Here is a 25,403-nt window from a genome sequence, read left to right as displayed (position 1 = left end):
CAAGCCCAAAATTTCAAGCCTGGTGGTGTAGGGTATTCTGTTGTGAGCAGAAGAGTGAAGTACTCTTCTCGTGAAATACTTCTGGACTCGTTCAATGTATTAATGTCCAATATATAGTGTGGATTCCAGACAGCTGAACTGTATTCGAGTACTGGTCTAGCAAAGGTTTTGTATGCCCTAGTTAGCAGTTCAGTATTACTGGAGAAGCTTTGTAAGATTAGATTTACAACTCTTAATGCCTTTTTGGCAATGCTGTTGCAGTGAGCTCTGGTGCTTAGGTCGTTTGATATGAGTATTCCAAGGTCTTTGACAGAGTGAGGGTTTTTCAACAAAGTCATATCTGCCTAGCTTGTATTTGGTGTACTGATTTTTTTTACCAATGTGTAAGACAGAGCATTTGTTGGCTGAGATTTGGAGTGGCCAGTTGTTTGACCATTCAGACATATAATCAAGGTCACTTTGAAGGATGGTAGCATTGTCGGTAGTGTAGAATAGTTTTACATCATCAATGAAGAGGATGCAGTTACTTATAAGGTCATCGCAAAGGTCATTTATGTAGAATATAGTGAGTGTGAGTTCTAGAATGCTGCCTTGGGGACACAGCTATTAACTGGTGCAGGGTTTTATAGGACACTTCCTATTTTTACTATTAGTTGCCTGTTTGACAGGAACACAGTAATCCACTTATGAAGGGATCCAGAAATGCCATAAGAGTTTAGTTTTAACAGTAGTTTGTCGTGTACCACTGAATCAAAGGCTTTGCAAAAGTCTATGTAAATTGCATCTATTGCTTTACCCTGGTCAGGTAGAGTAGTCCGTATTGTCAGGATTCCAGCAATCGCTTTAATTAAATCATGATTCTTGAGCCACTTCAAAAAACTTCAAAGGATTTATTAGAGGTGACATACTGGCATTGCCCTGCATTAAGCCAACTCTGGCATATGTAATTTATGGTCACCTGTGACCCTGTTTCCCCTTTCCCCCCAGGTGTCTCATAAATCAAATTCTCCAATTAAGCACATTCATTGGTTGAGTGTCATCACTCACCTTCTCCAATTAAAAAGCTCTGGTAGTTTAGTTACAATCTTTTAAAGATAAGTGTTGGAATGCACTTTTGATTTCAAACTACTAGTACTGCTCTTCCAGATTTCCTCCCCCCCTCCCTCCTTTTTTTGTTTTCTTTTAATGGCAACTACTAAAACAGGCATAGGAAAGTTTTATGAGTTGATCCATGTTTTTACAGTGTAGGAATTGCAGATTGCAGGACAATTTTTTCCTGAAACCAATTTTTTTCTTTTTTTGGAGAGTAGGTTGTTTGACTCTGGGTGGAGGGTAATGGATTGGTTAATGATTGATTCCATGACTTTGCACATGATGCAACTATTTCTGAATAATGTAAATCAGAAAAACTTTGATTTCAGCTTCTAAAATGAATAAATATTATTTCTCAAATTGCACTATTAGATTCCTCTAGAGTATTCTTACTGGCAGAATTACTGGGTCCTCGTCAATTTTATCTATCAAGTAGATACAAAACAGAATATCAGTCAATCTTTCCTGCTTCCTCCTTTGTAGCCACAGTCTTTGGGGGCTTGTAATTTACTTACCTAATTTTTACAGACAGTAAAATCCCTTATATACCAGTGAAGATACAATGGATATGGTATATCCTGCAGCAATTATGCAATATGACTATTTTTTCTAAACTCTCCAAGTCTCAAACAGTCTCTGTTGGTAGATATCAAACCATAACAAGAAAACTCCCAATTGAATGCATATTAATAGACGCTGTATTATTTACATAAAATTCCCAACTGAATTATTTATGTTTATAGCATTATGTCCTCTGTTTTAAATTACTTCAATTTTTTAAATCTGAGTATTAAAGAAATGTTTCTGTATCTCACAGAATTCATGATTTATTTGTCTTTAGTACACTTCCCAAGCTTTTTCTTTTTCTTAGATAGAAACCCTTCATTTTTAGAGTAACATGAATGTTGTTCTACTATTATTAAAGTTGGAAAGAAAAGATAATGAAATGGCTGATTGATATGGAAAAATGACAAATTACCATTATACATACAAAGATATATTTAGTGATTATGCCCCATATACAGTCTACTTATGAACAGATGAAATGATAAAAATTAGGAAAAAAACAAAATATAAATATTCTATCAACTATTAAGGAGGGGCTGTCTTCATCCTCTTTTTCTCACACATAACATGAATTAAGTTGCCTCCTATTTCTTTGGAGCACGCCTTCTTTTGTGACATTGTATTACATTTTGATTTGTCCTAGCACTGCCCTTTATTTCCCTAGATAACTGAGTCTCTTAGTCATTATATATTCCAATTTTTATTATTTTTCAAAACTTTATTAAATTTCAAATAAGGATAAAAAACAGAAAAAAGAGTTTTCTCCTCCATGCTGCATCGAGAGCCCAGGATGGGTTGACTCCTTCCTATGACGTCATTTAACTGAGTCTGTACTAAGATATAAAAGCCAGCCCCCAGGAGAGACCCCAGCTTTTGACTCAGCTCCTTTCGTCAGTAGCTGTGTCTCTGAAAGTGTTCTGTTAGGTAGCACTCACCAGCGATCTTCAATACTTCTTCCTTGCTTCAAGCAGCTCCCAGGGATCTGGGCAGCTGCTCTTCCAGGAGAGCAGGGCTCTCTCTCCTGCAACATTGGGAGCAGCATTACCAGAGCTCTGTGCAGGCAAGCTGGGCAGCGTCTGTAGACCTCCCCCATGCCTGCGATTTGGAGCGATTGTAAAAATGATCAGCAAGCTGATAAGAGTGCAAGCCAGCTGATCGTGTGGCCTGCATTTCTCCCTTGCTGACTTCACTCGGGGCTCTTTATAGCCTAAGGAGCGATTCTTCGATCTCGGAGCCTGTTTCCCCTAGTCAGTGGCCATCTTGGATTGAAGCCTTCCACCACGAGGTAAGCCGCCATTTTGTAAGCCCGTGGGCCATTTTATACTCTAAAGGACTTACTAAAAATTTCTAAACAGTTTCTTTCCAATGCAAGAGCCTTTATTCTACAAATGGAGCAAGATAAGGCTCAGGCAGAGCTCCCCCACCACAGTGGAACAGTCTCTTAAGCCCAATAAGAGAAAAAGACATAGGCAACGCACCCCATCAGTCCAGAGGGAGGTGGCTACTAAAATCAGAGCTAAGGCTCTAGCCCCTAAGAAGGCAACTCAGGCTGAGTTGAGGGCAGAAAAGTGCAGACATGCAGCCCTAGAGAAGCAGTTCAACAGAACTATTCAACAGAAGGGAGTGCAACTACAGCATGTTTCAGGTGATACTCGTGGGCCCCAGCCAAGCCCTCCCAGGGGAGGAGAAGTTATCTATGAGCCTTTCCATCCTCCATGGTGATCTCCTGAGGTTCTTGTAGTACAATCAGATCCTCAGGATCTAAGCAGATCTGGACCTTATTTCAAACAGGCTTCTGGGCCCTATGCTCCTCCCCATCCCTCCAGGCCTCGAACCTCTCCTCAATCTAGGCTTGAAGCCACCTTCACTCCCATAGCAGCAGGCCTTCAGCCTTCTGCCTCTACCTTTGAGCATAGACCAGGGGATATCCAAGATGTTGTCTCATTGGCCATTAGGCAGGGATTGGCTGAAGGCTTCAAGCAAATTCTTCGACCTCTGGAAAGGGTTCAGGCCCTTCTCCCTTCTCAATCTATAAGTTCCTTGCCACATCACCCTGATTTACACAGGCCCCAGGACCTCAGGGTCCATTCTTCTCTACCAGAATGGGGGGAGGTTGATGAGGAAGGAAGGGCTTCACCATCTGAACACAGTTACTCCTCTTGTTCAGAGTGTGAAGAGGGTGAGATTTTTGACCAAAATCTTTCAGAGGAAGAAGATTCTTACCCAAAGCAGACATCCTCTGCATTGGTCTTCAAACCTACTCTCTTCAGGCCATTACTCAGCAAGGCTTTGGTCACTGCCAAGCTGTCGCCAGAAGAAGTGGCCCCTGAGCCACAAGGAAATCCCTCTAGCCAAGGGGACTCACTCTTCTCCAAGCCTGTAGTGCATGCAGAGGTTTTGCCTTCTCCCATTTTGTTCCTGGACATGGTCAAGGAACAGTGTGCTTCCCCTTCAGCAGGTCCTCGCCCATCTTCTCTGGATAAGCGTTTCTACAATGTCAGCACAGCTCTGGACAATGCCCTAGCAGTGCCTTCTGTTGACATTCTGGTTCTGGCCTCGTTCTCATCTTCTGGCACTCCCACGGAGCCAGAAGATATCCTGAAACCAGATGATAAACGTTCCAAACAGACCCTCAAGTGCAATCACCAGGCTGCTGCATGGGCTGTTCGGGCTTCAATGGCAGCATCCTTTTTCACAAGGACATCCATACAGTGGCTGCGCCAACTCCAGAATAGATTGCCTGCTTCTGACCTTTGGTCTCACCAAGACCTTAATAAGATTATCGCAGTGGCAGAATTCACTGCGGATGCCACTCTCAATTCTGCAAATTTGCATCCAAGGTCATGGCATCTTCAGTAGCAGCAAGAAGACTTTTATGGCTTTGAAATTGGCAGGCGCAGTCACGCCAAAAATGGAAGCTGACTTCAGTTCCATTTGTAGGCGATAAGCTTTTTGGCAATGCTCTGGAACCTTATCTCATTGAAACCAGAGATAAACGTAAAATTCTCTCTTCCTCTGGGAAGAAAGCCGACTATTACCCTGCTCCTTATCACCCTCCTGCCTTTCAAGCAGAAACCTCATCTCGCTTCCCCCACTCTCAGAGGCCGTACTCCCAACGCCAAGACCAACGTGCAGAAGCATCTGGCAGGCAACAACCTTCTACTGGTAAACGGCCCTTTTGTGGGGGGAGGAGGTCGTTCCTTCTGTCGCTCTAAGTAAACCCTTGTTCTCTCCACCCATTGGAGGTCACCTAGCCTTCTTTGCCTCCAAATGGGAGGAGTCAACGACGGACACCTGGGTGCTCAGCACTATTAGATCAGGGTTACAATTGGACTTCAAAACATTTCAAGGCAAGCCCTCACGAATCAGGCCATTCAGCACCTTCTTGAAATCAGGGCTATTCAACCTGTTCCCCACTTTCAATGGGGACGTAGGCTTTACTCTCTCCTTTTCATCATTCCCAAAGCCTCAGGGGTGGGGTGGCGAGCCATCCTTGATCTAAAATTTCTCAACCAATTTGTAAAATACAGGCGATTTAAAATGCAGACTCTGCATTCTATTTTAGAGAGCATTTGGGAGGGCGACCTCCTCTCTTCCACTGATCTCATGGAGGCTTACCTCCACATCCCAATTTGACCTCATCATCGCCAGTTTCTCCATTTCTGTTATCAGAATATCCATTACCAGTATTGAACACTTCCCTTCAGCCTCTCATTGGCTCCAAGGGTTTTTACAAAGGTTCTGGCAGCATTGATGGCATCTCTGTGTTCTGTTCCAGTGAGGTTCCAATGCTACTTGGACGACATTTTTTTTCTTTCCTCTTCCATCCTTGCGGCCCATCGGGATCTGCAAATTACCCTGTCATATCTCCAGAGCCACAGATTTTCCATCAACACCAAAAAGAGCCAGCTCTCCCACAACCAAATTGGGAGCAGTCATCGATACCACGTCATGCCAGGTTTTCCTGTCCCCAGCTCATGGCAAGAGCCTTGCAGAGATCATCAGCCAGATCCAGCAACATCAAACGGTCCCCCTGTTGCTGCTGTCCAAACTTCTGGGGAAGATGGTCTCCTGTATTGGCATCGTTCCGTGGGCTCGGCTCCACTCCCAACCCCTCCAATGGTTCCTGCTTCCCTACCAACGAGCAGGAACCAGCCACTCATCCATCGAGGTCCTGCTCCTGCCACAAATCCGGAGATCTCTCAATTGGTGGCGTTCCCCGTCAAACTGGAGGGGACTCCTGTTCAGGGACCCAGACATGCTAGTGATAACCACCAATGATAAGCACTGATGCCAGCCTCCTGGGTTGGGGTTCCCATATGAAGGGCCAGTTAGCTCAGGGCATTTGGTCCAGGTCATAACAGACCTTTCCCATAAATTGGCTAGAGCTCAGCCATTTTTCTGGCTCTCAAGCATTTCAGGCAATCAGTGACCAGCTCTCGTGTTCTAGTTCTTATGGACAACATGGCCACAAAGACTCACGTCAACCGGCAAAGGGGGACAAGGTCCAAAGCCCTCATTACACAGGGTCTACAGTTGGGGTTATGGGCAGAGAAACACCTGTTGTCGATCTCGGTGGACCACATCTCCAGGGTCGACAACTCCCAGGCTGACTGGCTCAGCGGGAGTCTAGTCAACCAGGCAGAATGGTCCATTCTTCCGTCTCTATTCAGATACTTTTCCCTCAGATTCAGAACACCAGAGGTGGATCTCTTCTCCACTCCTCAAAACGCCCAAGTCACCAGATTCTTCACCAGGTTTCCTTGCCAGGGAGCGGAGGGGACCAATGCTCTTCAGTGCAGATGGCCCAAGGGTCTCCTCTAGGCCTTTCCCCCACTTCCCATCATTCCGGCAGTAATTCGGAAGATGTTGGAGGAATGAGTGGAGCTCCTCCTCCTGGCACCCTCTTGGCCAATGAGGTCCTGGTTTGTGGACCTGGTCAACCTATCTGGCTTCTTGGAGGATCCCAGCCCATCTAATCTCCCTTCACCAGGGGGCCCTGCTCTACCCAGAGCCCCGGTGATTCAAGCTGACCATGTGGCACTTGAGCAGCAGTGGCTAGAGGAGGCTGATCTTCCAGAAAGGGTCATCCTCACTGTCCTGGCATCTCGCAAACCTTCTACAAGGCGCATCTATTATGCCACCTGGAAGGCTTTTTCCCAATGGTGCCTCAGGGAGGATCTTTCTCCTGCTTCAGCCCAGTTGGCAGAAGTTCTTAGCTTCCTTCAGCATGGGCTGGAGAAAAGTTTGGCCCCCAACAACTTACTCAGGCAGGTTGCGGCCCTCTCCTCGGTCCTTTCATGGGGTTCGCTTCCTTCCTTATCCCATCACCCTTCAGTCAGGAGCTTTTTGAAAGGGGCTTCCAACCTGCACCCACCGGTGGTTCACAGGTATCCTTCCTGGGACCTTCATATGGTCCTTAAAGCCCTTATGAAGCCTCCCTTTGAACCCCTTAGAACAGTGTCTCTTTGTTTCCCGACTCTGAAAGTAGTGCTCCTTGTTGCCATCACTTCTGCCAGGAGGGTTTCCGAGCTTGCTGCTCTTTCCATCAGACAGGATCTTTGTTCCTTTCACAATGATAAGGTTGTTTTCCATCTGGACCCCTCATTTATTCCGAAAGTTAACACTTGGTCCCAGGACATTGTGTTGCCTGACTTCTGTCCTCTCCTGCACCATGACTTAGAGCAGCAGTGGCACACACTAGATGTAAGAAGGGCTCTTAGAATATACATTAAGCGCACCTCCTCCTTCAGGAAGTCGGAAGCCATGTTTGTTTCATTTTTCCCTGCTCACTTGGGGCACAAGGCTTCTTCTACTACTATTAGCAGATGGGTCAGGTCTTGCATTGAGCAAGCCTACAAAGCTGCGGCACTCTACCAGAAGCGTGGCCACTTCTGCTGCCTGGGCGACCCAAGCATCCTTGGAGGAGATTTGTCATGTGGCCACGTAGACATCCCCATCTCCTTTCCTCAGATACTACTGTTTGGATGCCTTTGCCTCGGTGACTGCAGCCTTTGGCAGATGGGTGCTTCAACAAGTGGTTCCACAGTCAGTGTGATGAGCCAGACGAGGACCCGCCCCTGGACATGCAAGCTTTGATATGTCCCATCCTGGGCTCTCGATGCAGCATGGAGGAGAATGGGCATTGATAGAAGTTACCATGAACTCCCTTTCTATCTATGCTGCAAGAGAGCCCAGCCCCTCCCTTGATTCGTCCGGAGAGGGTAAGACATATTTCTGTATTCATTTGTGCTTTCAGAGACACCTTTCAGTCTGTCAAGTATCTTCGCCAAAGCTGAGGTCTCTCCCAGGGGCTGGATTTTATATCTTAGTACAGACTCAGCTAAATGACATCATAGGAAGGAGTCAATCCATCCTGGGCTCTCTTCCAGCATAGATAGAAAGGGCGTTCACGGTAACTTCTACCAATGCCCATTTTAAAAGGGAAACAAATAGGTAAAAACAAAATTGGAGGGTGCAAATCAAAGGGGAAAACTATTGAAAAGAGATAACTTTTAACTTATTTTGCTACAAATAAAAACCTAAAAATCAGTAATCCTTTGAATAAATCATAACATAAGCATTTGTATCATAAATAAATCAAATAAAAATGTAAAGTTAAAATTTCATTTTTTTCCGTTTCAAACAAAAATCTAAGAGTGGTTTCCAAAGCAATAAATTTCTCAACTCCATTAATTTTACCATCTATTTTTTACATTGTGAGTATGTGTGAGGCCTACCATCTCTGTTTCTTGCAGAACTCCTGCTGTTGTTGTCTATATAAAAACAAAGTTCCATATTTTTTTCAATCCAGTCTACATATTCTCCCATAAATTAAAGATTATTTGGTAACTAAGCATTGTGTTATAAATGTTGTGCATTTGATCTTATAGTTATAACCTTTAATATATTCATATTCCATTATTTATTATCGTTACAGATTGGTATTATCACATCCCTCTGAAACGATCAGAGGAACAAGTTAGTTCAGATGTTGCACAACAGCCAAAATCTCATATCCTTGGTCTTGGTGATTTGGGGGGTCCTCACCATGACATTACCTTTGGGGGTCGAAGAAAGTGGATCAGGGATACTGATTCCGAATATGTAAAACTGGCAAAGCAAGGAGGTCGACCAGGTGATTTACTTTAAACAAATATCAAATCTATTCAGAAGGTTGATGTGAATATTTTTATGTGAAAACAACGGAAGAAATTACTGCTAAAAGTGTTGGAAATTAAAGATAGAATATGACAGAAGAGAAGCATGAACATTTATTTTTCCAGCTGACACTGTGGATCTTAATTCTCAAGGGCTTTTTTATAGATTCTAAGACTCTGAACAATAAGTTATGAAACGTACAAGAAACCAAATGTGTGATAAAAAAGTTGAAGATTTAACAATTAGTGAATCTCAAACTGAATCAAAATAAGGAAAACTTCTTAGACCTCTATTGCTGCTTATGAGGTTGTGTTATTTCTGGTTTTTACTTCAATTTCAGTGGGATACCCCAAGGCTCTGTCCTAGGCCCAGCACTCTTCAAGATCTTCATCAACGACTTAGACAATGGGATAGAAGGGAAAACTGATTAAATTTGCAGGTGACACCAAGCTGACAGAAATAACCAATACACCAGACGATAGTTCAAGATACCAAAGGATCTTGCAGTCTTGAATGTTGGGCACTAGCTAACAAATTGAAATTCACTCTAGGGAAAAGTAAGATTTATGTTTTCTAGGGAAAAGTCAGATTTACTTTTCTAGGGAAATGTAAGATTTATGTTTAGGAAGAAAAACCAAATGCACAGCTATATAATAGGTAGTACCTGGCTCAACAGTAGTAACTGTGTGAGAGATCTTGGAGTCCTAGTGTACAGTCACTTATATTTCAGCCAATAGTATGTTGCAGTTGCCATAAAAGCCAGCACAGTCCTAGGTTGCATTAATAGAGGGATTGAATCAAGATACATGAAGTGTTAGTAACGTTTTATAAAGTCTTGGTAAGACCATACTTGGAATATTGCATCCAGCTTTGGTTGCCATATATAAAAAAAAGATGTTGAGAGTCTAGAAAGAGTCAACAAAGATGATTAGGGGATTGAAGGCTAAAACATGAAGAACTGTGGTAGGAATTAGGTATGTCATCTTCTGGTCAAACCAATGTAAGAGGCCATATAGGAATAATATAATCCAAGGTAACAGTCACATGTCCACTCCATGCAACAGTTAGGTCCTGAGCCAAATTGCTCACTAAATCTTCAGGGGAAAACCCCAAGCTCTTTTTCAAACCCCATTTGGTCCATCAATTGTCTGGAGGAAGCCAATTGAATAAGCTCTGTCTCTCTGAAGGAAAGGGAGAATCAAAAGAGAATCAAAAGACAACCAAAGAATGATCTGTCCACGACTGATGTTAATGTCCACCACCACCTCAGGACAAAAACTAGGCTCAGCATGTAAACACTGACATGTGTCTCACTGTCATTTATTTGGGACAGATTCACTGAAGCCACAATCTTCTGAGGCTCTCCAGACTCAGTCGTCAAATAACAAATTGAAACCCCAAAGATAACAGCCTTTGTGACTCTATTGCCAATCCAGCAACAGATTCAGGTAGCAAGGAGGGTGATAACACCAACAATCCCAAATGTTCCCTTATGCTGAATCACAACTAGAACACCTCATATCTGGTTATCTTGGAGCAGAGTCCCTGAAGTATTAAATTTAAATACTAAACTTATTCAAAGCTGTAAATAAACTTCTACATTTTAAAATCAATCTAGTTCTTAATATCCTCATTTCCAGTTTCTAAATTATTGTAATATATGTTATTTTCAATATTCAGGGAAGTCTCTGGTAGCTTATGTAATCAAATTGGCAAGAGGCATGTATAAGAGTGATCAGCAAGCATGGAATGTTTGCAGGAACACAATATTTTTTAATGAAAAGAATTAAGATTGTGACTCTGCAGTGCTCAATGTCTTATAGTACATACACCAGAGAAGAAACAAGAAATGAAAGGAGAGCAAAATGAATTATTCTGGAGATAGATATTGCTGGATGCTTTTAAATGGCATTTTGATTTCTTTTAAAAATTGAAGATTTCTCTATTTTCCTGAAAGATAAATATTTTTTTCAAATATCATAGTGAAGTAATTTTTATAAGGAACCTACAATAGAATAATATGAAACAGTTAAACACTATCTCCCACATCATTTTATTCCTACTTCAGATACAGCTATCAATAGATTTTAAAAACAAAATGTAAAAAAGAGATTGCATCAAAAACTCTTTTATATCCTGTCATTTAGATATTGTTCTCATTTAGTGCATTAATATTAAAAGCGTTTTAATATTTTTTTCATGCTCTTAACAGTGTGCAGGAAACAGAATTTATTTGATTATCTTTTTTAAAATGTGCAGTTGTTTAAATATATTTTATATTTTTAAATATCTTTGATTTAAGGTTTACTGAGACATTTTACTTCTCCACGAAAAGTATCCCCTTATTGTGCACCTGAATCACATCATAGAAAACAAGCCGCTGATAACTCTAAGTAAGTATTCTGTCTTCATGAGAAGCGTTAATTTAATTTTGCAATGAGGGGGGAATGGTTTTGTTGAATGTTGAAATAAAAAAAAGTTCCATAGCTTGTTTATGTCTGCACTATAATGGCAAAAGCTACATTGAATAATGGTTACATTTTTGCCTCCAGATCTCGTATTCCAATAATGCCAGACTACATGATTCATGAAGAATTTAACCAACCAGATATAAACCTAAAAGGGGTCCTTTTGATTGTGATACGAAAAGTATTTGGCAAAGAGATGCTGAATATAAAGAAAACCAAAAGAAAAGAAAGGTAAGATTCTGCTATTCCTAGCTGTTACATTACTTATTTTTTAAAAACGATGCTAGATACGTCAGTTAGATTTTAAAAAACCAAATATGAAAATAGATTTACCTGAAACAAGATTAGTTATGTGTGTGGAGTACTTTTTGTTGCAATATGCTTGCAGTACAGTCTTAAATATGTATACTTGGAAGCATATTCCACTGGTACTAGTTTTTTTACTATTAGTGTTTAAATATTTAAGAATTTTAGTCTGAAAATTATGTGTATGAAACATAAAATGTATAAATATTGTAAAAAAAACTTTTAGAAAATAATATTTATAATAGGAGCAATACACAGTTTTAACTAACTAAACACTATTATGGGTTAGTATTTAATAAAGGAAAATATCTGTAGCTCAGGGTCCTTGGTGCTCTGAGCTTGGTTCCTTTATTGCAGGCCATTATTACCCAAACTAGAGAATATCATCAGTACTAGTGATTAGTCTTTAAAGAGGTCTATGGGGCTTTCCTATGCATACATGTATTATTTATGCTTATTCAAATAAATCTCAATCATAAGCTTCTTATATAGCGCTAAATAACCAGCCGATTATTTGAGCTCAAATAAGTGTCTATGTCTAGTGTGGAAGATGTCTTGAATTCAAAACAGCCATTTTAAATATGAAATGGTGATTGAAGTATGATATGGAAGTTTTTCCAGAATGCTTGAAACATTCCAATTTATTCAATATGTTAAATGTAGATATTTTAAATTCAAAATGTGGTTTTTCATATTGAAAACATTGTGCCTACCTTTAATGCAAAAACAAAATGTTTATACTTAGTATTTTGTGATGGCAGATTCTACTAATTTGCTATTTTGCTTCCTAAAGTGTGCATAAATTAAAGATCTAGAATGCTTAGATTAAAGATTGGTCCAATCTTATGTATGTAACACTAAACCAGGCCTTATATACAGAATAGTATTCTATTGTATATTAACCCAATTTTAGTTTTAAATATGTTTAAGAGAGTTACCTGTCTCTTGCCAATTTCCACAGAAAAGATAAGCCAAGTACAAGTTTCTTTTCCTAATAGTTTTGTAGTCCTGGCAAATTGGAGCTCATTTCTTCTATTCTGTTTTGGCTAATAACAACCTCTTTGAGTTTGAGGAAGGCACATTCTTTTCCTGACTTCTTGTTTTGAAAAATCAGCCACGGTGTTTGAAAAAACAACAAAGAAGTTGAATAATATACATGCTCTGTAGGACTTAGTGTGCTTGTGAATGCTCCTTTACGCATACCTATTTTTCCGCAGGAATAATAGTTGTTTAAAGATTAGATTAAAGTAAGTTAACCAAAAACATAGCAACTAATTGCAGATAAAAAGAAGTGTTACATTGTAATTTGGATATCTTTTACAAGTAGTTCTCCCTTAATGACAAGGTGATTAATAATCAAATGTATGACAATTTCCTACAGCAGGTGCCTATAATCCAATTTTGAAGTTTTGTGAACTACACACATATACATGATCACAGGCTCACATTTATAGCCTTTTGTAACATCCCATTGTCATGTAACCATAATTCTCAGCACTTTTTATTAGTTTCCGGCATTTGATTCTGGCTTCTGGGGAAAAATGTTCATTGCCTAAAAGGGATTTACTTAATGACCAGTTGCTTAATAACTGCTACAAATCAGGTCATAAAATTGCATATAGTCACAAAGTGATCTGCTTAACAAGCCCAACAATTAATGACTATAATTCTGGGCTCAATTGCAATTATAAATCAAGAAATAACTACTGGATAAACCAAATCACAACTTGATTTCGTATATCATGTGAATAAGGTATTTATATAATATTTATATATAATATTATATATATATATATATATATATATATATATATATATATATTTATATTTATATTTATATTTATATTTATATTTATATATTATGGAAGTAATCTAGTGTATTCTAGCTGTAGTACTTAGAACTCTAAATGATATAATTTCTGTTTACAAGTTTTGTATCTGAACTTAATTAAATTAACATTATGTGGATAGAATACATGTTGTACATACACATTATTGAGAATGAATTGCTTAATATTCAAAAAGCTTAAATTTCACTTTTGTATGGGTTTTGAAATTATTTTTCATTTTGTCCATTTAAAGAACTTTAAATATATCTACATAGTTGGGACTTATATTATCAATATTCTTCTAACAAAGTAGTTTAAAACATTGTTGTTGTTTAGCTTGTTGTGGAAAATGAATTTGGTGCAGCTATAGAAATGACCCACAAGGAAGTTTCATAATGTAAAAAACACTGTAATCCCAGTAGGTTCCAACCAGATTAGTTAAAAACATGTAAATCCTAGGGGAATCTAGATTAGGTTATTTAATACATTATGGATTAATTTTCAGTTTCTGGAATATATATCTGAATTGTGATTGTATACCAAAATTGTGTTTATTTTGGAGTCTTGTTAGAACTGAAAGTCTTTTTTAAAAGCTTCACGTCTATATGGAGCTTCTCGGTTATCCAGGTCATGGTTGTATTAAAGGTACTTTTTCAAAAGGGAACCGGACTTTGTCTTTCCTTGAAGACATTTTGCTTCTCTTCCAAGAAGCTTCTTCAGTTCTGAACTGAAGAAGTTTATTAGATGAGAATCTTCAAGGAAAAACAAAATCCAGTTGACTTTTGAAAAAGCACCTTTGGAATTTAAAAGCTTCAGTTGGTCTTTAACACCTAAACTCATTGTCAGCATTTCTACTATATTGATGTCTTTTATTATTTTGTTTTTGCTCAGAATTAAATTGAAGCTTTTATCCTGTCAGTTGTGGAAAAAATAGTTTTTTTCATTTCATTTTTCATTGTTTAATCTTATTAGCAACTCTTCCATAAACACCATCAATTGCTAATGATCATAGATCTTTTAAATCAGTAAGTAGAACTGTAAGAAGTTACAGATAAACAAAGTTGTATAAATACGAAATACATACATATAAATACAAGCATAGCAGATGATAAAAAAGGCCTAACCTCTAATATATTCGGGTGTGGCTTTTCATAGCAAATTACAGACATTTGAATATTATTCCTGTAGTATCTTTGGACTCTATTTCCTTAGCAACAATAAGAGAACAAAAAAATAGAATCATTTTCTCTGTGTGTAGATTAATAAGATTTATTAAGAAAAAGGCTGAAGTAATAACACAAAAATCCTGGCAAAACATTTTATTTTTAGCCACATCATCAACATGAGAATCATTTCTTGAACTTGTACTTATATTTTCTAAAAGAAGCATTGAGTACTATTGGAAATATATGCACAGTTAAGAAAATAAGAAGGGACATAGGATGAAAGTAGTCGGATGTTTCCTATACATATGTATGTAGTTTTACGTGTGGGCTATCTTGGATCCAGCATGGGAAAGGTTCTGTGCACCTGGCATTGTGATTTGTACTATGTGTGGTGGTAGCTCCTTAGAGAAGCCATGTGTTGTTTTTTTCTGGATTTATATAATAGACACCCAGTCCTTGGAAAATAAGGAGGGTCCCATCTTATATTGCTACCTTGCTATTATCTCCTTATTTCAGTCATCTGCTTTTCAGTGCCTGCAAGACTGCTGTGTAAACCCAGGAAAAAGTATGACTTCCTTAAGAAGCCACCAACAGGCACTCAGTATCTGTACTTCTACCAGAAATAAGGCATTTTTCCCACTTTGCATCTACTGCATACTCCGGTATATGCAGGGGTGGCCAATTAAATTTTTTTTAACAACCGGTTCTGTGGGTGTGGCTTGGTTGGTGGGCATGGCTTAGTGGTCATGTGACTGGGTGGGTGTGGCCAATTCAACATCACTCATATCGAGGCATGCATCTCCTTGCCTGGTTTCTCATGACTGTAGGGATGCTGCAACAGTCATAAGTGTGAATTATGCTCATAAGTCACTTTTTTCAGTGCTATTGTAACTTTGAATGGTCAACACATTTGCATGGGTGTTGACTGTATGGGCCAAGAGGAAAGAAAGACGCAACCTTTGTGCATGTGTGTGTGTGGGGTGGAGAGCTTAGTTTTTTTAAAAGCCCAGAGGAGGGAAAAAAAAGAAATCCCAGGTTGGGGGCAAGGAAAGAAAAGGAATCCCTACTCTGAAAAGGGAGTACCCTCCCAAGAAAACAAAGGAGTCAAAACCTTATTTATTCATACTTTAAAAAATAATAATTTAACAGACATTAAAAAAGTAATTTCAATTTCACTTTCCCAAGTTCAAGTCTTTTGCTTAATGTATGTGATACGTTAACATATTCCTCTATGTTTTAAGCACTAGGAATTCTCTATATAATTAGATTAAAGAAAAGCACTTACATTCAGTTAGTGGCAATTTTCTATATCTCACAAGCAATGAATTAGTGTGGAACTACTTTATAACCATTACACATAAACTTCTGGTCTTTTTTTATTCCATCTGTCGTCTGACACATCCTCATTCTCCAGGTGAGCTGTTCAGAGCATCCAGGCATGGGAGGTGCTTCCTTCTCTCATCCAATAGGCTGAGCTGATTTCTGAGGACATTCCTCCTCGAGGCTCCTCCTTAGTGTCCCCAGTTTTTGCTCAGCCTTCATTCAGAAAAAGCAAGCTTTTCTTTTGGCTGGATTTGTGAACAACATTGAGCAGAAAACAACAGAAATAAACAAGAAAAAAACAGGTCAGATTGCAGCTTCTGGCTGCAGGCGGAGATCGCGATCTATAACTAATTATAGAGAGCGCCTCTGGCGCAGTTTCTAGCATTGTCTGGCTGTCGGAGCTCTTAAAACACCAAAGAGAGCCCTAATGACATTCGTGCGCAGGCTAGAGTCTGCAGACAGTTTTCCCCTCAGGCTACCATCTCAGCAAGCACAGTCAAAACAATTAAAATGAACTGGCTGGCAGAGATAATAAAGCTCCGCAGAAGATTGACTTTGTGTTCAGCACAGCTCGAAGAAAGCTTTTAAATAAACAGTCAGTCTCAAAAAGCTGCAGACACCAACTTTAACAAGCTGCTGGCTGTCATAGCGCTTTATTCCCTCACAGAGGGCAGCAACGGCGCAATAAGTGGAGGCTCTCATAAAGAGTAGCCCAGATAAGGGCTAATTTCCCCAGGAATTCCATTCCCTCATCTAACACCAGGGTGCATATCAGGACATAGCCAAAGTGTGATGGCAGACGCAGAATTTTCTGCAGATGCTACTTTTAATTCTGTAAAATTCTCATCAAGAGCCGTAGCGTCTCAAATCACGGCACAGTGCCTGTACTCTGGCTCTGACATTGGCAAGCGGACACTAAACATAAGTGGAAACTAGCATCTGCCCCCTTTGAAGGGGACAAACTATTTGGATCTGCCCTAGATCTGCTCCTGGGGCTCATGTAAGTCCCTTACAGCTCAGGGTCACCGGTCCACAACAGGACAAACTTGCAGCATAAACTGGCTGGGATTGAGGGCAGTCCACCTGTCCCTCTGCAAATTTCTACTGCTGATCCAGGAACAACGTGTTCTCATCCTGATCGACAGCGTGGCTACAAAGGCCCACATAAACAGATGGGGGCACACATTCAAGATCGCTAATGAGGGAAACAGAGAGACTGTGCCACTGGGCAGAGAGGAATTGAATGTCTGATGCTCCCCCACAAGCGACACTCCTCCACAGGCACTTCACAAAAGCGTCAGGCTCCAGGGATGACTGCTCACCCTGACCCCGACAAATATACCCTAAATGCCACTCACTAAATCCTGGTTGAGTTGGAGGCTGGGATGGGTGCAAACACGTGGCAGGACGGAGGGTCGCAGCCACCCGCCACTGGCAGGTTGCAGTGGTGTGAGCGGCTTCCCCTCCCACCTCCCCAGCTGCCCGTGGGCATTGCCAGCAACCCAGTCAGTGAGCTTTGATCCCCCTCCTGACGGCAAAGAAAAGGCCCAGCAGCACCATCATCACCCCTCACCTTTCCTTCCTGTTGGCGGCCAGCCAGAGGAGGTGGAGCCAGTGAGGGGGGAGAAAGGAGGCTGGGATAGCAAAAGCTGCCCCGGAAGAAGCAAATAGATGCAGCGCCCCTTTGCCTGCCTGCCTGCCTGCCTGCTAACCATCCAAGCAACCCTGGGCGGCTTAGTGAGGCAGAAGAGAGCACTCCTGTGCACGTGCCGAAAGCTGCAGAGTGACGCCCAGGCTTTGAAAGAGATACCAGAGTCTTTCTATTCCTGCTTCTATTGTAGCCATCTTTAGCAAGACGATTTTGGCGGTGATAGAATGATGGAGAAGAGCAACCAGGATGATGAGGGGACTGGAGGCTAAAACATACGATGAACTGGGCCTGGCTAGTCTGGTGAAGAGAAGGACCAGGGGAGACATGATAGCGGCCTTCCAATATTTGAGGGGGAAGGGGTCAAGCTATTTTCTAAAGCCCCTGTAGGCCAGACAAGGAATAATGGATGGAAACTGAACAAGGAGAGGTTTAACTTGGAAACAAGGAGAAACTTTCTGACAGTGAGAACAATCAACCAATGGAACAGCTTGCCCTCAGAAGTTGTGGAAGCTTCATCACTTGAGAATTTCAAGAAGAGATTGGACTGCCATTTGTCAGAAATGGTGTAGGGTCTCCTGCTTGGGTGGAGGGGGGTTGGACTAGATGACCTAAAAGGTCCCTTCCAACTCTGATTATCTGTATCTTGCTGGGAGAGCAACAGAGTCTTTCTTGGCACAGCAAAAAGCTTGCAAGTCCCCCTCCCATTGGGAAACGGCTCCCGGCGGCAGAGAAAAACAGGATTAAACTGGCTGCTTCTCTGCCGCCCAGAGCCATTTCCCAACAGGAGGGGGACTTGCAGGACCCAAAGCTAAATTTCGCTCTGCTGGGAAAGCCTCCCTCGCTCTCCCAACTAGAGAAGCGGCCACTGGCCCTGCTCCGTGTGTGTTCTCTGGCAAGGGTAAGTGGTGGGGATGGGAAAAGGCATCTGGCGGTGGCAGCGAAAGCTAAGTGGTAGGGCGGGAAGGCGACCGGCGGCAGCAGAAGGAAAGTTGGGGTGAAAGGCAACTGGTGGTGGCAGATACACAACAGTGAAAAATTCCATAAAAATCTAAAAACAATAATAAATAAACTAAACATATAAAATAAATAGAACCCAAGAAAGTGGGAGAATAAACATCAATTTCATACAAGCATCTTGTCCTTGAAATCCTCAAAGCTGTGGAAAAAAAAACATGTTTTAGGAGGCTTTCTGGAAGACTGAGAGAGATGATGTTTACCTCACCTCAACCGTTTTTCCTGTCGGTGTTGTCTGGCCAGTGTACATCCTGTTGAGACAATGCTGGCAATGCCATTGGCATTGGAAATGGTGACAATTTGATGTGAAGCCTCATGGTTTAGCCAGAGACAGACAATATGGCATGTAGTTTGCAATATCTAAATTCAGCCTAGGACTTGAAAGACTTATGGCTTGTACCTTTGGGAATGTTGGAGGGGAACAACTGATTGAATTGGGGAAGACTAGTGGCAGAGGAAGGCGGTTTCCTGCAGATTGCCATGGATTCTCTTCTTATGCAAGCAGTCTTTTTTGTTTGTGATTTAATTACAGATGAGAAAGCCAGCCTGATGTGAATTATTGAGACTTGGCTGGGTCTGGGGGAGTGATATGTGTCCCCCTTTTGGAAATGTATCCAGCCAGGTGCTGATGTAGCAAAAGATATGGGGATGGGAATGTGGAGGTTGCCTTTTAGGAGTGTCTTACTGCTTTCAGAGACACTGTTCCGCAAGTTGCTGAATTTGAGACTATTCCTTATAACACTTCCAGGGATTGTTGTTTCTGTACTAGCTAGTATCCCAAGTGTGAAGCAACCTCCTTGCCTTAGTTGCTCAACTCATTCTCAGGGTTAGCAGTGGAGTTCCCCACTGGGAGACTTTAATCTGCCTTCTCTGGGAGTGGGGTCTAAGGTGGCTCAGGAGTTCATGACTACCATGACAGACAAGGGTCTATCCCGAGTCATCGAAGTCCTGATATGGAATAATACTCATAGCCTTGGTCTGATTATCTTGCTCCTTAGATTCATTCTTTTTAGACTTGGTAGAATTTTAAAAAAAAATCAAATGAAGTGTTTTAAAGAACCATTTAATAGATGTTGAGAGAAGGCTAATAAAATCAGAATAATTTTTTCCAAAAAAATACAATTTTCTTAAATGTTAACAAAATCTTTGTTGTTTCCAGCATGAATCCATGCATAATCATAATTTACTTAAACCAAAGCTAACTCATTAGTTTCAAATTGTATTACAGAATAAATTCTGGGTAAGATAAATAAATTAATTAAAATTGTTACAAATGCATTTGTTACTTATTTGATTACTTCAGTATTGCTTATAATATAATTTTCTGGTTTGGGCTCAGTACCTGAATTAGAAAATCTATTGGTTTGTCATTTGTAACTCACATCGTAAAATGTGTGAGTCTAATGAATTACATATTTTTGAATAAAGTGTGTTGTAGCAAATCATGTTGTAGCATGATGTATAACCCAATTATTTTTGACAGTTGGCATCACCTGAAGTCTTCATATACAAATATATTAGATGACACATTTGTCCTAATAACAAGGAAAAGGAAATCCACTCCCTAACTCTGTGGTCCAAATTTTAATTTAGGGGAAATCTATGTAAAACTCAAAGTAAAATCTTAATTATTCTAACATTAAGTACCAAAACCACATGTTATTTTACAATTGATTTAAACAGACTGGTATTAAAAAATGGTTCCTTATACCCTTCCTTTTGCAAGAGACTGGTCAAAAATACTGTGGTTGCTCAGCTGTGTGGTTGTATTTTTGATTTATGAATTATGAGTCTGCCATTTTCCTTTCTCAGTTGAACTATAATAGGGATATTTGGATTACTTGAGATACTGAAGAAAGATTAAAAAGAATAGTGTCAGCTTTTATGATGGAAAATACCTGGTTAGTCCATTGGCAGAACTTCATGATAGGACCCACAAATAGAGAAAACTGGAATGGCATGATTGGCAAAATAGACAAAAGCAGTGACAGGATATAAAATACAAAGATATATGTAGGGGAGAAGGCGGAGCTTTGTCGCTGCGATACAGCTGCAATCTCGGGGCTCTGAGATCGCAGCTGATATCTTTGCCCCTGGTCAGTCCCAATGGACCTAAACCGTCCCGTAGAGACGGTGATAGCAAGGGGTGCATTCTGCTGATCCCAGGGACATCGCAAAGTCCCTGGTTGATCCAGGAGAAGCCCCTTTACCATCGGCGGAGAGGCAGCCATTAAGCTGCTGAAGCTGGGACAGCTCCGGAAGAAAGAGACAGAAAGAGAAAGTGTATCGGCTAGTGAGAACTTTTTTTTTTTTATATTTGGGACTTAAGGACACTCTAGAATAAGAAGAAATCTCTTAAGATTTTTGACAAAACTTGACAAAATTGATTTAGCGGCGATTTTTTAAAGAGAAATGTCAAAATGAGGCTTGGCTTTTTACTTTTACTTTTTTTTTTACTGAACTTATACTGCGATTTAGTAATTGTAACTAGACTGGTTTTTTCTCTTATATTTACCTATTTTTTTCTCCTTTTTGACTGCTTATTTTTTTTAAAATAGAGGCTCCCTTTAGTAATTTTTATTTATATATATATATATATTTATATGTAGATCTTTGGTTGTTCGGGTTTTCTCCCGCGTAAGATTTGAAGTATCTAGGCAACGTTTCGATGAAGTCTCATTCATCATCTTCAGGCTTCTGTCTCCAGCTCTGTGCTTCTCAGAGTAATGGAGATTGCAGCTGCTTCCTCCTTTTAACTGCCAGTGGGGTGGAACTTGATTGGGTGGGGGCTTGGCTGTGTTCTGATTGGGTGGGGGTGTGTTCTCATTGGTAGGGGTTTTGGCTGTGTTCTGATTGGTTGGGGGTTTAGCCGTGTTCTGATTGGTTGGAGGCGTGTTCTGTTCAGGAGGGGGCTTGGTTGTGCTCAGGTTAGTTTTAGTTGCTGGGGGATTTGAGCTGGAGAGTTGTGATCTTGCTGTTTGGTTTCTAGTTCGTGGTCCTGCTGCATCTTCATAGTGGGTGTTGGTTTGCTTCATGTATGGCTCAGAGGGGTTTGAAGTGGGTAGTGATGCAGCTGCAGTGCAGCTTCTGGTCCATGGTCGTTTCTCATTTTCTGAATGGGTGGGAGTCTGTTTTCTACATGGAAGTGTGGTGGTGGCATCTTGTGTGGCTCTCATGGGTGTGGGTCCAGTGTCCTTCTTCATGTTAGGTACTCGTCTGTTCATGAGGGCGGGTTTCCAAATGGCTGGAAGGCGGGAGGTGTCATCTCGTTTGTTCATGCTGTGTGGGCGTTTTTCTATCTCTATGGCTTCTCTGATTATTCTGCTGTTGAAGTGTTCGGTTTTGGCGATAGTTCTGGTATTTTTAAAATCAATTTCATGTCCTGTGGCTTTGAGGTGTTGGACCAGGGAAGAGGTCGTTTCTTCTTTTTTTGATTGAGTTCTTATGTTCTTCAATGCGTGCGCTTATTCTTCTGTTAGTTTGTCCAATGTATGTGTTAGGGCAGGCTGTGCAGGGGATGTCGTATACTCCTTGGTTTTCTAATTCGATTTTGTCTTTGGGGTTTCTTAGGATGGTGGATATTTTTTGTTTGTGCAGAATGCTGTTTTGATGTTGTGTTTTTGGAGGATCTTGCTAATTTTGTCTGTAGTGCCTTTTATATATGGGAGGAGGGCTTTTCCGTTTTCTTGTTCTCTGTCTTGGATTTTGGTTGGGGCTTCTTTTTGGATTAGGTGGGTAATCTTCTTTCTTTGGAATCCATTGGCTGTAAGTACGTTGGTGAGAGTGTGTAGTTCGGTTTTTTGGTGTTGTTCATCGGCTAAGCATTTTGTTCTGGAGATGAGTGTCTTGGCTACGGAATTGATCTGTGCTGGGTGGTGGTGTGAGAGTGCATGTAGATAGCGGTTTGTATGTGTTTTCTTCTGGTAGATGGTGTGTCCTAGGGAGCCATTGGATCTTTTGTATACCAAGACATCTAGGAAAGGAAGTTGATTGTTGGCTTCTGTTTCCATGGTGAATTGTATTTTGGGGTGTAGACTGTTGAGGTATGTGAGGAAGTTGTTCAGTTTTTCTTTCCCGTGTGGCCAGATTATGAAGGTGTCATCTACGTATCTGAGCCAGAGTTTGGGTTTGTGGTCGTATTTTTCTAGAGCTTGTGTTTCAAACTGTTCCATGTAGAGGTTTGCGATGACAGGTGAGAGGGGTGATCCCATAGGTGCTCCTTCTATTTGTTTGTATTTTTGTCCATTGTAGGTGAAGTAAGTATTGGATAGGCAGTGGTTGGTTAGATCTAGGATGTGCTTGGGGGGGTTGTATTTGTTTTGGATGGCTGTCAAGGCTTCTTTTATTGGCACTTGGGTGAAGAGGGATGTGACATCGAAGCTTACTAGTAGGTCGCTAGGTTGTAAGTTTTGTTTCTTTATGATCTCGATGAACTGGAATGAGTTTCTTACGTGTGAGTTGATGGATTCTGCATAGGGTTGTAGTTGTTTGGCAAGAAATATATATATACACACACACACACACACACACACACACACACACACGTATACATATATATATATTTTATTAGGCTTTTACTGGGAAAGAAGGGGGAGTGGATTAAAGAAATTTTGTAACACTGCCAACTAGAGGCTTGAAAATACTTTATTTGAAGTTGAGATGACTGTGAAAAATTCTCTCTCAAGGACACTGGAACTTGATAAGATAGAGGGAAGAACACTGGAGAATGTTTTTACAGGTGTTCTTTGGGACTTCTACTATCAATTGAACATTTGAAGTTTGGCTTTGAAACTTGTGGAGAAGCCATAATAAGAGCCTTGGATAATTAAATAAAATGCAGTGTGCTTCTTTTTTTATTTTCCCTTAGCTGTTTTATCCCTCCCCTTCAATCCCACAGTATTTTGTAATATTTGTATATTTATTTTTTATTTTATTTTTATTTTTAAAGGGAAAGCCTCAGAATATCCTTTTCTTTTTCTTACTGGGACATTTGCCTTTTCCATTCTTATTTTTGATTTACTTCTATGGCTATCTTTTATTTTTTGAGACCTTTCAATTGGATTAAGGTGTGAAGAACCTGAAGAACCTCTCTTTCTTTTTTTTCTTATTATTTTTTAATATTATTAGGTTTTATTTTTCTCTCTGTTTTTAAATTTTTATTCTTGAATCATTACTGACTATCCCACAATAGGATTAAGGTCTAGAAAAACCTGAAGAACCTCCTCTTTTTTCTTTTTAATTTTCGTTTCTTTTTAATTTTGGGCTTTTTATTTTTTATTGGCTTTTTCTTATGTTTTCCCTTTTTCTAATTGGATTATAATTGGCCACTCTACTAACTGGATTAAAAGAGCTTGAAGATCCTGAGCTATCCAAATGAGTAAGAAAATTTTACCTTCTGGCATTTCAACCTCTGCTCCTGCCTCTCCATCAGCTGGAGGATAACTTTTAACAATGGCGAAGCAAGATAAAGCACAAGTGGATTTAACAACGATTATGCAAGGAATTCAAGAACTTAAAATGAGTATTTAACAAAGAACAGAGAGTTTTGAACAAAGAATTGGGAAGACTGATGAAAAAATTGAAAATATTCAACAAATGATGGTGAAATACGATGAGAGGCTTCAAAAAATGGAAGAGAAAGACAAACAAAGAGATGAGACAATTGGAAATATTGATAGCAGATTAACAATGGTTGAACAAGATAAAAGTGGGATGTTGAAGTGGGAGATGGACAGGTCAGAATTCTATCTCAGATTTCAAAATATAGAGGAAGAAAAAGGACAAAATTTGGCTGCAGTAATGATAGAAATCCTGGCTGGAGCTTTGGGAATAACAGAGGAAAAGATGATGGATGGAGGAGATGAGATATACCGAGTCTTCACAAGATATGCAATAAGGAAAAATCTACCAAGAGAGGTCCATGTCAGATTTACCAAAAAACACAAATACTACAAGTGGCAAGAGAGAAGGCGTTGAAATATAAAGACAATGAGATTGTGGTCTTAAAACAAGTACCCAGAAAAGTGAGAGAGATGAGAAGAGAATATCAATTCCTGACTAAAATGTTATTGAAAAAAGAGGTGAATTACAGATGGCTGATTCCAGAAAGATTAATGTTTACATGGCAAGAACAGAGATACAGAATTGACTCAATTGAGAAAGCAGAAATATTCTACAATGAATTTATCGAAAGAAGAGAAATAGAGACAGAAAAAGAGACCATCTCAACTGAACCTCAAGAGGACCAAATGGGGATGGGAAAAGAAGAAGGTGTACTAGGTGGACAAGTGGAGACCAAAGAACAACGTGAAGTAAGATCTACAAGAGCTGTTAGACCTAAATACAAAATATAATCATGGAGGAAAAAAAATTGATCTCTATGAATATAAATGGACTGAACTCAGCTACCAAAAGAAGAAAAATTGTTCACAAATTAGAGAAGTCAAAATTTGACATAATTTGCTTACAAGAAGTACACATTAAAAAACAACATCAACAATTATGGGTACAACCAAAAATAGGGAAAATTTTTACTTCTCTGACTCACTGTAAGAAAAGAGGAGTGGTCTTGTACATTAAAGAAACTATTCCAGCAAGACTGATTTATACTGATGAAGACGGAAGAGTATTAATGGTTGAAATAGTGGATAACAATACAAAAACACTCCTGGTTGCAATTTATGCCCCGAATGATAAACAAGAAGAATTTTATAAAAAATTACATATGAAAACAATGGGATTGGACTATGTTAATATAGTTATGATGGGAGATTTTAATGGAATTGTAGATAATAAACTGGACTACACAGCAACAGCATCAAGACAA

At 40.0% G+C, this 25,403-nt stretch overlaps 1 protein-coding gene across 1 annotated transcript in view; it reads left to right on the top strand.

Moving 5' to 3' along the window:
- The window catches only part of CZH7orf57 (chromosome Z C7orf57 homolog), a 40,210-nt gene that overhangs the window by 4,426 nt on the left and 10,381 nt on the right, over positions 1–25,403 (top strand). The window contains 4 exon segments of the mRNA XM_087917177.1: positions 8,600–8,797; positions 11,123–11,213; positions 11,373–11,416; positions 11,419–11,519. Coding sequence (XP_087773303.1) covers positions 8,600–8,797; positions 11,123–11,213; positions 11,373–11,416; positions 11,419–11,519 — 434 coding nt within the window.

The sequence above is a fragment of the Pseudonaja textilis genome, chromosome Z (assembly GCF_049901715.1).
Source record: "Pseudonaja textilis isolate UNSWEBS1 chromosome Z, rPseTex1.2, whole genome shotgun sequence".
NCBI lineage: Eukaryota > Metazoa > Chordata > Lepidosauria > Squamata > Elapidae > Pseudonaja > Pseudonaja textilis.
The sequence above is the reverse complement of the archived record's forward strand: the minus strand, read 5'-3'. Positions and strand labels throughout refer to the sequence as shown.